This window comes from Protobothrops mucrosquamatus, unplaced genomic scaffold (assembly GCF_001527695.2).
Source record: "Protobothrops mucrosquamatus isolate PMUCROS unplaced genomic scaffold, P.Mucros_1.0 scaffold2021, whole genome shotgun sequence".
Taxonomy (NCBI): Eukaryota; Metazoa; Chordata; class Lepidosauria; order Squamata; family Viperidae; genus Protobothrops; species Protobothrops mucrosquamatus.
Genome location: NW_015388132.1, coordinates 10,426 through 24,951, shown reverse-complemented (window position 1 = coordinate 24,951; position 14,526 = coordinate 10,426). Strand labels below are relative to the sequence as shown.

General features: G+C 40.1%; 1 protein-coding gene across 1 annotated transcript in view; it reads left to right on the top strand.

The window, feature by feature from the left end:
* The window catches only part of GALNT16 (polypeptide N-acetylgalactosaminyltransferase 16), a 185,048-nt gene that overhangs the window by 160,117 nt on the left and 10,405 nt on the right, over positions 1 to 14,526 (top strand). Inside the window, exon 14 of the mRNA XM_015823874.1 lies at positions 2,745 to 2,861. Within this exon, the coding sequence (XP_015679360.1) occupies positions 2,745 to 2,861 (117 nt within the window). The remainder of the gene's footprint in view (positions 1 to 2,744; positions 2,862 to 14,526) is intronic.

The window sequence follows — 14,526 nt, the reverse complement described above, 5'->3', positions numbered from 1 at the left end:
GAAAACCCATCTATTCCATGCGGCCGGCCTGGCGTAGTTTTGATTGGGCTTTGCTAGGGGTTTTATATGGGGTATTTTAGAGCAGGCTTTTTATTCAATATTTATTGTGATTTTTATTATTGCCTGTTCACCGCCCTGAGTCCCGTAAGGGAGATAGGGCGGTATATAAATTTAAATAATAAATAAATAAATAAATAAAACCTGGCTGATATGTTCTCCTGTTGCACGGGTGTCAAACTCGCCGTGTCACGTGACGTGTCGTGACATATCATGACTTTTTTTGCATTGCCAGAGGTGGGGTGAGCACAGCCTCCACATAATGCAACTGGCCCACGGGCCGGCAGTTTGACACCTCTGTCCTATTGTATAAGATTAAGATAAAAATAAGATTATTTTCTGCTCTAGAAATTAAGGGGCAGAGTCTATTCTAGTATAGCCTGTGCCAAAAGTAGGCAATGAAGAAAACTGAAATCTTTGGACCAGCAAATGAAATGGATCCAGCTCACTTCCTGTCAAAATATTCTTATTGGTAGAAAGAGGAGAAGAAACATTATGGTGCTTATAGACCCCAGTCCACCTTTCCAGAGCGTTAGAGGGTGCAGCATTTCAGAGCTGATTTAGGGCAGTTATGGAAGATTGTAGACAGAATGAGAAATTTGTGATATGCTATTATAAAAATAGTAATAATTTCCTCCCCCCCTTCTGTTAGTGGATAGAAGGAGCCCATCTCTTTGCAGGAGACTAGATAGTCCCAAATTATTGTCCAATTAGAGGGGACAAATTAGAATGCTATGAAAGGTCCCTGTGAAGTGGGGAATTTTGAATTGCACCAGATTATTTTAAGAAAAATTTTAAGTATTTTGTTTTCTTTATTTGTAGATTGCTCAGTGTTGCTGCAGAGTTGGGCAGCTTCAAAGCTAAACAAATAAAAGTACCCAAGTTGGTATTTTCCAAATCACATGATGATTTCACTCTCATTTCATATTTGAAGTCTTTCACATATGAAAATAGATTCTTACCTTTTTAAAAGGCTTGTACTCAAAAACTGACCTTTAAAAATATCATCTCTGAGTGGCTTATATGGATATCAACCATCTTTTAAAAAATCACTGCTCTATTTACCATAGTAATTTTATTTAAAATATACTTAACCTATGTGTGTGCAGAGTTTGCATCCTACCAATTTATATACTAGTAAACACAGTGTAAACAATTCCAGTCCACAGGACAGTGCTTTTTAAAATGATGGCAGCTGCCAAGAACATCAGTAATATCTGGCTTAATTGAGCTTGCTCTATTAAATCAGCATATTTCTTCTACTTAACACAGGTAGAACAGCAACATTTTCTCCTGTCATTTTTTTAGCCAGAGGTGACTAATATTACAATATTAATATTAATTAATATAATAATTAATGTAGTAGTAGTAGTAGTAATAATAATAATAATAATAATAATAATATGATGATGATGATGATGATGATGATGATGATGATGATGATGATGATGATGATGATGAGAACATGACAGAAGAGAAGTAAACCTATAAATCCACATAATTCTAAGTAAAACTTCTATGGGGGTATAGTAGTGCCTTCATAACTGGATGTCCAATTAAGCTATCCAGGTGATTACCTCTGGTGTTGCTTCATGCAGATTTTCTAGGAAACCAGAGAACATACATCATGGGCAATGTAGCACAATATGTTTAACAGTTTGCATATCAGCACCACAACTGCAACAAGAATAATCTTTCCATCCCCACTGATGGAATAAGTGCAGAGGCACTTGTTCCACTATCATACCTAATTCTGTTCAATTTTGTCCAGACAAAACGAAGCAGGTCAAAACCAGGTGGCTTGGTAGAGGGATCGCTAATGGCCAGGCCACAAAAGATACCTTGGACCATTCCTCTCTAGAGGCACTCTCGGGGTTAAACTAGGCAGATATTAAGTAAATAGCTATGAACAACATTTATTTGTTTGTTTGTTCAGTTTGGATTTTATGCAAACAGAAGTAGCAAATAAAGTAATAAATAAATAAGTGTTATTCCCACAAACTCACTCCCAGCACTAACCTACTCAATATAAACCTTGAAAGCAAGCAGCTGATTTCCTAAGAGCCTTGAGGGCTTTCTATCACAATGGAAACCTACAATTGCTTTTTACAAGCACTGATGACAATAGCAATACAAAAATGCTGCTGCAATTGCAGATTCTTCTGAAAACAAGTCGCTATTTCCTGATTTATGCCATTTTTCTCCTTCCCTGCTGAAGGGCAATTGTATAAGTCAATATAGGAGGGGAAAATGTTTCAGTCAGGCTTTCTATTCTAAACAAAAGCTATAAATTTAGCAGATATAATTGAGAAAATGTTGTACTATCACTTGTGCGAGCCAGCAGGCCGGCGGGCAGTCGTACACGTGCGTGCCGGCCTGCCACTTGCGCAAATCAAGCTGCACATGTGCACACCGGCCCAGCTGGGGGAGAGAGGGGAACTGGGCCACGCAAGCGGCAGGCCGGTGCACACACGTGCAGTTTGATTTGCGCAAGTGGCAGGCCAGCACACACACATACGAGTGCCTGCTGGCTCGCACAAGTTGAGCTGCATGTGCACTCCAGCCAGCCATTTACATGGCCAAATTCCAAATAGGCCACCACCTAGTAGTGGGCCACGACCTGAGGGTTGGGGACCCCTGTATTATCGCCTTATGCTAAATTGTCTTCTTGCTTTCTGCCCCCAAAGGAGTGGATTTTCAGTGACCCTTTAATCAGGCAGCAGGACAAGTGCCTCTCAATCACCTCCTTTTCCACTGGTTCCCAGGTCACAGTTGAGGCATGCAACCAGAAAGACGGCAGACAGGTACAGTATTGCACAGACTTTACTAACACTTGAGTGGCCGGGCTGTTCTAGCCTTAATTTTTACAATGCATTTGGAAGGATGATTCATGGGATCTGAAAATGAGAAGCCATCTCTGATTCTTGATATATGGTCTGAGTGTCATCCATATCCTGTTATACATGGTTAAAGCCTTTTACTGGAAAAACACTTGATAGATTTGCTCTGAGTAAATTGTTCTCTCTAATTAGCCCTGAATGGTAATGTGCAAGAACTTTGCAAACTGCCTCAGAGTTCACTGAGGTTGGGATTGGTGTGATGCTGTAAGCATTCTTCCTCTTGATCAAGCACTAGAGGCAGGCTATTTACTTGTTTTAGTAAAATGCAGGGAAAGCAAAAATGATGCACGTATAAACCAACTGGAAAAGACACACATTCAAATGCATTAACCTGATAAAAAAACAGGATCTTAGTAAAATGGCAAAGGCTATCCTCTGTCTTTCATTCCTAATTTCCTCATTCTTTGGTAAGAATGCATGAATGCAGTATTCACAAATGATTTGAATTAGAACTACCATCATCCCCAGTTAGCAGTCTCCAATGGAAAAAGGCACATAGAAGGTGTAATCTTACAATGTCTATAGGGACATAACTTCTTCATTCCTGAACTAAGAAAAATATACAGTGTAACATATTTTCAAATGTAATGTAATTGGAGAGGAATGGGAAACCAACCAGGTTGATGTCTGGACTGTTATTTTTTTTTTTTAAAGGAGCTGTCATGCTAGAGCAGGGGTGTCAAACTCAATTTCATTGAGGGCCGCATCAGCATTGCGGTTGCCCTTGGGGGGCCGGGTGGGTGCGGCCTACTGGGTGGGCGTGGATGGAATGGGTGTGGCCTACTGGGTGGGCATGGTCATCTCTACATCATTCGCGTCAAGGGGGCCTGTGGGGGCCTGGGCAGGAGTGGGACAGATCTGAGGGTCTCTGGCAGAAAGGGGTGGGACCAGGGCAGCGCCCACCAAGCCGGATATTTGAAGTAGGTGAGGACCATTTGCTGGCCACTTCCAGGCGATGGTGCATTTCTTCATTCCTCACAAAGGGTGACACCTCCCCAGCATGCACCCAGGGGGTGGGGCCGACGCGGCAGGGGCTGGTTCCTCGCTGTTTCCAGACGGCCTTGTGGAGCTAAGACTGAATGCATTTCAGCATAGATGGCCACCACAAAAGTGTACATTGGCTCCCGGCCGGCCTGGGCCAGGGCCAAGGCAGCAGGGGCCGTTCCCTCACTATTTCCAGGATGGCTTCGCGGGCCACATGAAACCACTTCGCGGGCCACATCCGACCCCCGGGCCTTGTGTTTGACATGTCTGTGNCTTTGTTGCTCTTCTCTGTACTCTTTCTAGAGTCTCAACATCTTTTTTACATCGCGGTGACCAAAACTGGATGCAGTATTCCAAGTGTGGCCTTACCAAGGCATTGTAAAGTGGTATTAACACTTCATGTGATCTTGATTCTATCCCTCTGTTAATGCAGCCTAGCACTGTGTTGGCCTTTTTGGCAGCTGCAGCACACGGCTGGCTCATATTTAGCTGATTGTCCACTAGGACTCCGAGGTCCCTCTCAAAATTGGAAACCTTTTTCAAATCCCTGAATAGACATTGCTTGTCTTCTGATCAACTCTCTGCTGTTTTGGGAGAGCAGGATGGGGGGTCCTTTGAGTCAGATTCTACTTCATGGACAACTCCATGCAGTTTTTTTGGCAAGATTTTCAGAATGATTTGCCATTGCCTTCTTCCTAGAACTGAGAGAGAATGATCAGTCCAAAGTCAACTAGCTGGCTTCCATGCAAGGGTTTCCTCACTCCTGGTCCAATGTTTTAACTTTTAGATGAAACTGGCTGATTTTTTTTTCAATCCTTAAAATTTATTAATTTATTCGATTTCTATAGCCATCCATCTCAGCCAACTGACTTTGGACAGCTTACAAAATTAGAATTGCCTGCAGCCATTCAGTACAAAGCTAAGGAAAAAGACAGCCATTTAAGTGTGCCTCAGACTGAAATGGGTTCCAAGTGTTCCAGCAAGATAGGAATATTATCTGCACAGGGCAGTCAAAGGTCAGTTCTGTGGCATTAAGAAAGCTGTGAGGAAGGATGGATAATTAGGGGTGACCCAGATACAAATATTTATTTAGAAGACCCTCAAGACATACTTCAGTATAAGATAACACAATAGGTTCTTGCTGCATCCATCAGATGTGGAAGACAAGAAAGAAAGAAAGCTATAGAAAAGTATGACTGTAGAATAGGAGGGTTTTTTTAAAAAAAAAAATATTCAGTTTGTACAGCCACCTATCTCACCTAAGTGACTCTTAGATGGGGTGGAAAACTTTTCTTTTAGAATATGATGATGATGGTATTTTGAAAGTCAACACCTTTTTCTTAACGTTGTTTCACATGCAACCTTTCTTCAATCTATGAAAAAAGAAAATATGAAATGAGTGCATATTGTAAGAAGATTTATATAGATCTTTGCACACATGAACAGTGAAGACCGGAGTATGCATTTAGCTTTATAATGTTTATACAGATAGATTCCCTGAAACGCCTGCAAGGGCAGCGCTTCCTAAAGGAAAATTTAAAGAAAAAAATGTCAATTTTAAATTACCAGATCAAACAGTTTTTATACTGTTGCAAGTTCTGTTTAATACATCACCACAGATAATACTGGCGCAATAATCAAAGATGATTCTTTTACAAGTTGAATTTTATCCTGAAATGATGTAAAATTCTTCAGAGATTCCCCAGTATTTGGAGCTGCAGTGTTAAGAATTTATCATAGAACTTCTACAAATGACTTACTCATTCCAAAAATTACTGCCATGATAGATTAGAAATCAACATTTAATAAATTTGTTTATCTTTGTCCTTTTTCCCATGCCAGAGAACATACTTCCAGTTTAAGCACCCAAATGCTGCTACTCATTATTTTTATTCTGTAAAAAAAAAAAAAAATCTTTTGAAGCTCGCTTGGGCCCAGAAGCATTCCTAGATATGAAAATTATACTGGCAGCATGCCAGTTTCTTATAAAAGAAATTAAAAGAATTCTTTAAAATGTAAAAAGTCAGAAAGAGCATTGGACTGGGGTTAGCTTTGAGCATCATGTTGGGAATTCAAATTGTCACAAATTGTCTAGAAAAATCTACTAAGCTAAATCTGAGTTCATTTTTTCTCTCGAATAGATTATGTATCACTGTACTGTATTAAGTAAAAGTCAGTTCAAAATATCCAGAAATAGCTTGAAATATTAGCTTCTTTCTCTGCAATTTCTTATGGATAGCAGTAAAACAGTTATGTAGCCTAAGGGATGAGGGGACAAGATGGCATAAATTAATACCATTGTCTAAATTTAGAATTTTTCCTGAGAATTATTTTAGATGCTAACAAAGAGGAAATAACTTGAGCAAGCAAAAGGTTACAATAGAATACCAGATGCCAGCAAAAGCTCACTCACATCTGTTAATGGTTGGGAATGAGTGAGCAGACCACATCCAGCGTGCTCTTTCATTGGACTTGTTGAGCTATTTTGTGGTTGTACGAAATGGCTGAAATTCATTCAACTGTATCTATATCCTGGGAATTATCTAAGCAAAGAAAGCATATGTCAATTGCTTATGGGAAAGGATGGTTATTAGATGAGGGAATAAATCAATGAAGTTGGCTTTTACTCTTATTTGGTTTGTTAAGGGTGTTGAAATGCATCCCTAATGTGATACCATAGGCAACAGCTGATGAAATAGATTAAAAAACGGGCTGATATGTTCTCCTGTTGCACGGGTGTCAAACTCGCCGTGTTACGTGATGTGTCGTGACATATCGTGACTTTTTTCCCATTGCCAGAGCTGGGGTGGGCATAGCCTCCACATAATGCAACTGGCCCACGGGCCGGCAGTTTGACACCTCTGTCCTATTGTATAAGATTAAGATAAAAATAAGATTATTTTCTGCTCTAGAAATTAAGGGGCAGAGTCTATTCTAGTATAGCCTGTGCCAAAAGTAGACAATGAAGAAAACTGAAATCTTTGGACCAGCAAATGAAATGGATCCAGCTCACTTCCTGTCAAAATATTCTTATTGGTAGAAAGAGGAGAAGAAACATTATGGTGCTTATAGACCCCAGTCAACCTTTCCAGAGCATTAGAGGGTGCAGCATTTCAAAGCTGATTTAGGGCAGTTATAGAAGATTGTAGAGATAATGAGAAATTTGTGATATGCTATTATAAAAATAGTAATAATTTCCTCCCCCCCCCCCTTCTGTTAGTGGTTAGAAGGAGCTCATCTCTTTGCAGGAGACTAGATAGTCCCAAATTATTGTCCAATTAGAGGGGACAAATTAGAATGCTATGAAAGGTCCCTGTGAAGTGAGGAATTTTGAATTGCACCAGATTATTTTAAGAAAAAAATTAAGTATTTTGTTTTCTTTATTTATAGATTGCTCAGTGTTGCTGCAGAGTTGGGCAGCTTCAAAGCCAAACAAATAAAAGTACCCAAGTTGGTATTTTCCAAATCACATGATGATTTTACTCTCATTCCATATTTGAAGTCTTTCACATATGAAAATAGTTTCTTACCTTTTTAAAAGGCTTGTACTCAAAAACTGACCTTTAAAAATATCATCTCTGAGTGACTTATATGGATATCAACCATCTTTTAAAAAATCACTGCTCTATTTACCACAGTAATTTTATTTAAAATATACTTATCCTATGTGTGTGCAGAGTTTGCATCCTACCAATTTATATACTAGTAAACACAGTGTAAACAATTCCAGTCCACAGGACAGTGCTTTTTAAAATGATGGCAGCTGCCAAGAACATCAGTAATATCTGGCTTAATTGAGCTTGCTCTATTAAATCAGCATATTTCTTCTACTTAACACAGGTAGAACAGCAACATTTTCTCCCGTCATTTTTTTAGCCAAAGGTGACTAATATTACAATATTAATATTAATTAATATAATAATAATAATAATAATAATAATAATAATAATAATAATAATAATAATAATAATAATAATAATAATAGTATGATGAGAACATGACAGAAGAGAAGTAAACCTATAAGTCCACATAATTCTAAGTAAAACTTCTATGGGGGTATAGTAGTGCCTTCATAACTGGATGTCCAATTAAGCTATCCAGGTGATCACCTCTGGTGTTGCTTCATGCAGATTTTCTAGGAAACCAGAGAACACACATCATGGGCAATGTAGCACAATATGTTTAACAGTTTGCATATCAGCACCACAACTGCAACAAGGATAATCTTTCCATCCCCACTGATGGAATAAGTGCAGAGGCACTTGTTCCACTATCATACCTAATTCTGTTCAATTTTGTCCAGACAAAACGAAGCAGGTCAAAACCAGGTGGCTTGGTAGAGGGATCGCTAATGGCCAGCCCACAAAAGATACCTTGGACCATTCCTCTCTAGAGGCATTCTCGGGGTTAAACTAGGCAGATATTAAGTGAATAGCTATGAACAACATTTATTTGTTTGTTTATTCAATTTGGATTTTATGCAAACAGAAGTAGCAAATAAAGTAATAAATAAATAAGTGTTATTCCCACAAACTCACTCCCAGCACTAACCTACTCAATATAAACCTTGAAAGCAGGCAGCTGATTTCCTAAGAGCCTTGAGGGCTTTCTGTCACAATGGAAACCTACAATTGCTTTTTACAAGCAGTGATAACAATACCAATACAAAAATGCTGCTGCAATTGCAGATTCTTCTGAAAACAAGTCGCCATTTCCTGATTTATGCCATTTTTCTCCTTTCCTGCTGAAGGGCAATTGTATAAGTCAATATAGTAGGGGAAAATGTTTCAGTCAGGCTTTCTATTCTAAACAAAAGCTATAAATTTAGCAGATATAATTGAGAAAATGTTGTACTATCACTTGTGCGAGCCAATAGGCCAGCGGGCAGTCGTACACATGTGTGCCGGCCTGCCACTTGCGCAAATCAAGCTGCACATGTGCACACCAGCCCGGCTGGGGGGGAGAGGGGAACTGGGCCATGCAAGCGGCAGGCCGATGCGCACATGTGCAGTTTGATTTGCGCAATTGTCAGGCCAGCACGCACGCATACGAGTGCCTGCTGGCTCGCACAAGTTGAGCTGCATGTGCACTCCAGCCAGCCATTTACATGGCCAAATTCCAAATAGGCCACCACCTAGTAGTGGGCCACGACCATGCCTTATGCTAAATTGTCTTCTTGCTTTCTGCCCCCAAAGGAGTGGATTTTCAGTGACCCTTTAATCAGGCAGCAGGACAAGTGCCTCTCAATCACCTCCTTTTCCACTGGTTCCCAGGTCACAGTTGAGGCATGCAACCAGAAAGACGGCAGACAGGTACAGTATTGCACAGACTTTACTGACATTTGAGTGGCCAGGCTGTTCTAGCCTTAATTTTTACAATGCATTTGGAAGGATGATTCATGGGATCTGAAAATGAGAAGCCATCTCTGATTCTTGATATATGGTCTGTTATACATGGTTAAAGCCTTTTACTGGAAAAACACTTGATAGATTTGCTCTGAGTAAATTGTTCTCTCTAATTAGCCCTGAATGGTAATGTGCAAGAACTTTGCAAACTGCCTCAGAGTTCACTGAGGTTGGGATTGGTGTGATGCTGTAAGCATTCTTCCTCTTGATCAAGCATTAGAGGCAGGCTATTTACTTGTTTTAGTAAAATGCAGGGAAAGCAAAAATGATGCACGTATAAACCAACTGGAAAAGACACACATTCAAATGCATTAACCTGATAAAAAAAACAGGATCTTAGTAAAATGGCAAAGGCTATCCTCTGTCTTTCATTCCTAATTTCCTCATTCTTTGGTAAGAATGCATGAATGCAGTATTCACAAATGATTTGAATTAGAACTACCATCATCCCCAGTTAGCAGTCTCCAATGGAAAAAGGCACATAGAAGGTGTAATCTTACAATGTCTATATAGGGACATAACTTCTTCATTCCTGAACTAAGAAAAATATACAGTGTAACATATTTTAAAATGTAATGTAATTGGAGAGGAATGGAAACCAACCAGGTTGATGTCTGGACTGTTATTATTTTTTTTTAAAGGAGCTGTCATGCTAGAGCAGGGGTGTCAAACTCAATTTCATTGAGGGCCGCATCAGCATTGCGGTTGCCCTTGGGGGGCCGGGTGGGTGCGGCCTACTGGGTGGGCGTGGATGGAATGGGTGTGGCCTACTGGGTGGGCGTGGTCATCTCTACATCATTCGCGTCAAGGGGGCCTGTGGGGGCCTGGGCAGGAGTGGGACAGATCTGAGGGTCTCTGGCAGAAAGGGCTGGGACCAGGGCAGCGCCCACCAAGCCGGATATGTGAAGTAGGTGAGGGCCATTTGCTGGCCACTTCCAGGCGATGGTGCATTTCTTCATTCCTCACAAAGGTGACACCTCCCCAGCATGCACCCAGGGGGTGGGGCCGACGCGGCAGGGGCTGGTTCCTCGCTGTTTCCAGATCCGGAACACCTCGATTCTGACTTACGTAAAGTCGTATCTACCGGTGGTGTTTTCACATGTAACCGAGGGCCGGCCGGACCCGGTCCCGGTTCCGTCGTCCCCGGCAAGGGAGTGATAAAGGTCCTACCGAAGCGCCCGGTGTACTTTGGTGAAGCGCCCGGTGTAGGCTGGGGGCCCGGAACACAAACTGTACAGACACCTAGAGTAATATGTCATGCTATGCATTTTTCTTCATAAATGAGCCCCATCATAATTCCATTCTGCTTAAGGAAGTTGATATACCCAGAAAACTGGGTACCAAAGTGCAGTCTACTCTAGAAGCATATAAAAGAATAATAAATGATAAATATTAATATTTCTTTTACAAATCACAGCATATTCAAAATTTTTCGCACAACTAATGACAAATGCTCATTGCATTCAAACAGATCTGAAGCAATGAATTGGGTTGCTTTTTGTATAGAAGATCTTATACTTGGGGAAAAATGATTCCTGTACTAGAAGAACAGCCTCAGATGAAGACATCTGGTTTCCTGCTTTTACTGTGACTCTAGATGCATATGGAGAACTAGTGCAGGCAATGTTTTTAATCTTGAAACTCGAGTTTCTGAAATTAACAGTTAAATTTTGGTGAGGATCTTTCTAAGAGAATTTATTTATCACATTTATGCAGCCACCCATCCCACAAAACGTGAGGTAATAAAAATACATCATAAAAACTAACAAAAAACATTCCACAATTAAAAACATCAGTCAAAGTTACCAACAAGGATGTAGCAGAGAAAGCCATAATCAATTGGCCACCATTTCCCACCACTTCCTGATATATAATTCCCTCAAATATTAAGTCAGGTACATCATGGTAGGACTTCATTCAGAAGCCATTATGTCATTAAAGAGACCAAATTGGTGCCTGCCACTAATGTCATCCCATTCTTCCTCAGAATATCCTTCAAATGTTGCTGCACTGTGAGAAGGCATAATTCCAGTTGCATTCTGGAGTGTGTGTGGTTTTTTTTAAAGCACTTTTGGTGTGTAGTTTCTGAGAAAGGTTTGTGGTGATTGCAATTATTACCACATGCAGCAAAAATACAATTTATGAAGCTCTAAATTAAAGACAAAAATTAAAAGCAAATGGAAGAGGTGGTAAGAACTGCCTTAAATTGCATCCTGCTAATGTAGCAAATGTAATGAGAACATTTGATTTTAATCCTATACACAAAGAAAAAGAGTCTTGATTACTGGTACTGCAAGCTTTCCTGCAGCTTTTAATTACGGTGGTAAGCTCAGCATCTCCTGTTAGAATGGCACTTATCTGTGATTGTCAAACAACTATGATCACCCTTGATATTAAAGTTAGAAACATATTTGATCTAGTTGTTGGCAAACTTTAGGAATTATGAATGGTCTCTTCTTTAGATCCAACACTATCAAGTCTTTCAAGACATTTTAATCAATGGTGGGTCTTGGAAGCATTAATGTTTTTAAAATCTTTAAACCACAGGAAGCCTAAGCAAACATTCACCAAGAGAATTAGTTAATGTGAGGTATCTCCAAAAGCTGTTACAATACACATGTCGTGAAAGCTCTCAAAGATGAACTTAGGGTTACATGTGATTTACCCTGCAGGTGATTTCTACATGTGTACTAGCCAGCCTTTGAAGTAAGCCTCCAATAGCCTCTTAAGGCCTTTCACAGAATCTACTTTCCAGGGTGCAGTGAGGATTCTTGCAGCAGGAGCTGAGCAGATCCTTCAGTTTTTCAAACCCACCTGAGGACAGCAGCCTACAGTTCCCAAGATTAAGATGGACCAGGAGAAACTATCTCAGTTGATTGGATGCTCACATTAGACATAAGCCACAATTTATAACCATAATGTCTGGATCCATATCTTAGGTTGAGCTACAAAAAAAAAGCTAATCCCATTATGGCTTTGGGCAAGTGTAAACCCAGCCACTAAATAGTGGAAGAAAGGTAGTTTTAAAGCTCAAGAGCTACTATAGGAGGCCACAATGTAATATTACTATCTAAATATTCCTACAAATCAGGGAAGCAAACAAAGCCCATTTCAAACGTGATCAGGGAGGGTAATGTACAGTAGATGGAGACAGGCATTCATATAAATCACGTAGCTCTTGAATATGCATAGAGACAGCTGATTAAGCTGGTGCACAGATGTCTTTCTATACCAATATCTGGTCAATCATATTTTCACCTAACTGCAATTTCTCAGTTGGTTTCAGAAGCATTAGCATGTAAAGTGTTATGCTAATATAATTTGGAAATACCTAACACATGGATAATTGAGGCTTGGTTTGGCTGCAATTATCTTCACTAATTAAAAAAAAGAGTACTCCTGATTTATGCCATTAACTGGGCTCTTCCACATATGATCATATCCAAGACCACTTCCAGGTTTCTCATCTGAATTTTCAGGGAAAGTGCAGAATCACCATGCAGAATCACTTCTACACCACTGTCCAGATTAATTGACTTTGTGGTCCCATCACACATATTACAGATTGATTTTCCTCTTACTTTCCAATACCATATCCATATTCAAATTGAGATACCTATCACTTTCCTGGAACATTTGGGTGTTAAAAAAAGGACAAAACTATTTAATTATCCACACAGTCATTGAATCAAAGTCTGAAAGCTCTACTTTTCTCCCATTGGTCTCTAATAACCAATGGTGATAGAACTGGGTGACAGATACTGAAGAAAGAAACAGAAGCTTTCAGCTTTTGAAATTACAGCATCCATGAAAAATCAGAAACATAGAAGCACTGTTTCCGAAACCCAATCTTGGTATTAAGTAAGCAATGTGTCTCACATTAACTCATATGTGAATAATTTCTATGCTATTCTTTTCATGTACCATGTGGTCTCCACCATGGAAAGATCATCTCTGGAACAGATTAAGACAAGGAATAGCTACAATACACAAACTAGTTTCCGAGACATGGCAGTGGGCACTATCTATTGTTTTTTTTATTCCCACTACACTTTTTCTGTAATTATATAGAATTCAGGTGATACCCCCCCCCCCCAAAAAAAAAACATTTCTTCCCTGCCACCTCTTCAGCATTCCATGTTGAAAGCTGTTGGTTATAATGTTCTCAAAGCTCCTATCACAACAGCAGTGCAAGAATTCAAGAGCAAGCTGATGTAGTGCTGTCTCAGTTAGTTTGGAAGTAGGGTTGGGACAAAGCTAGCAATGTGCAGTCATGTCTTTTTTTATCATCTGCTCTCTCTCTCATCCACTAAGTAGCAAAGAAGGGAGATTTGTATCTCATGTTATGAGTCTCACAAAGTTCTAATCATTCTCCTGTGCTGTTCAGTGTTTGCATAAACAGGGGTCTTTAAACTTGGCCCTTTTATGACTTGTGGACTTCAACTCCCAGAATTCCTCAGCCAGCATGCCTGGGCTGAGGAATTCTGGGAGTTGAAGTCCACAAGTCATAAAAGGGCCAAGTTTGAAGACCCCTAGCATAACATCACTAAAGAGGTCATTTGAAATGTGGTGTCACGATATAACACTATTTCTCTTTTTACCTGTAGCAGGTCTTCATAGTTGCTTAGAACTAGGGATGGATTGGATGAAGTCTGACTAAAAGGTTTAGAAATTAGAAATTTGCAGTTTTTAATGATGCATCTCTCTCCCTCTCCCTCTCCCTCTCTCTCTCTCTCCCTCTCTCTCTCTCTCTCTCCCCTCCCCCTCAAAAAAAGCAGGTGTATCACTTGAGATTCTCCCTAATTTCTGTCTCTTGCTAGGAATGCAGTTGATCTCAATAGCATGGAAAAGTTTTAGCTACAATCCTATTTGAATTGGGGCAACATAGCTTGGATCCATGCCCTTAGAAACCTCTTTTGAGTTTTATAGCTTATATGAGATGGTTTAAAAGCTGCAAATGATGCAGAATACAGCTGATAAATTGTCAAGTGGAGAGGCAAAATAAGAGTATGTAGCACAGGGAGCCTTGATGGCACAATGGTTAGAATGCAGTATTGCAGCCTAACTCTGCCCACAGCCTGGAGTCCAATCCTGACAAGCTCAAGGTTTACTCAGCCTTCCATCCTTCCGGGGTCAGTAAAATGAGGACCCAGATTGTTGGGGTCAATATGCTGACATTG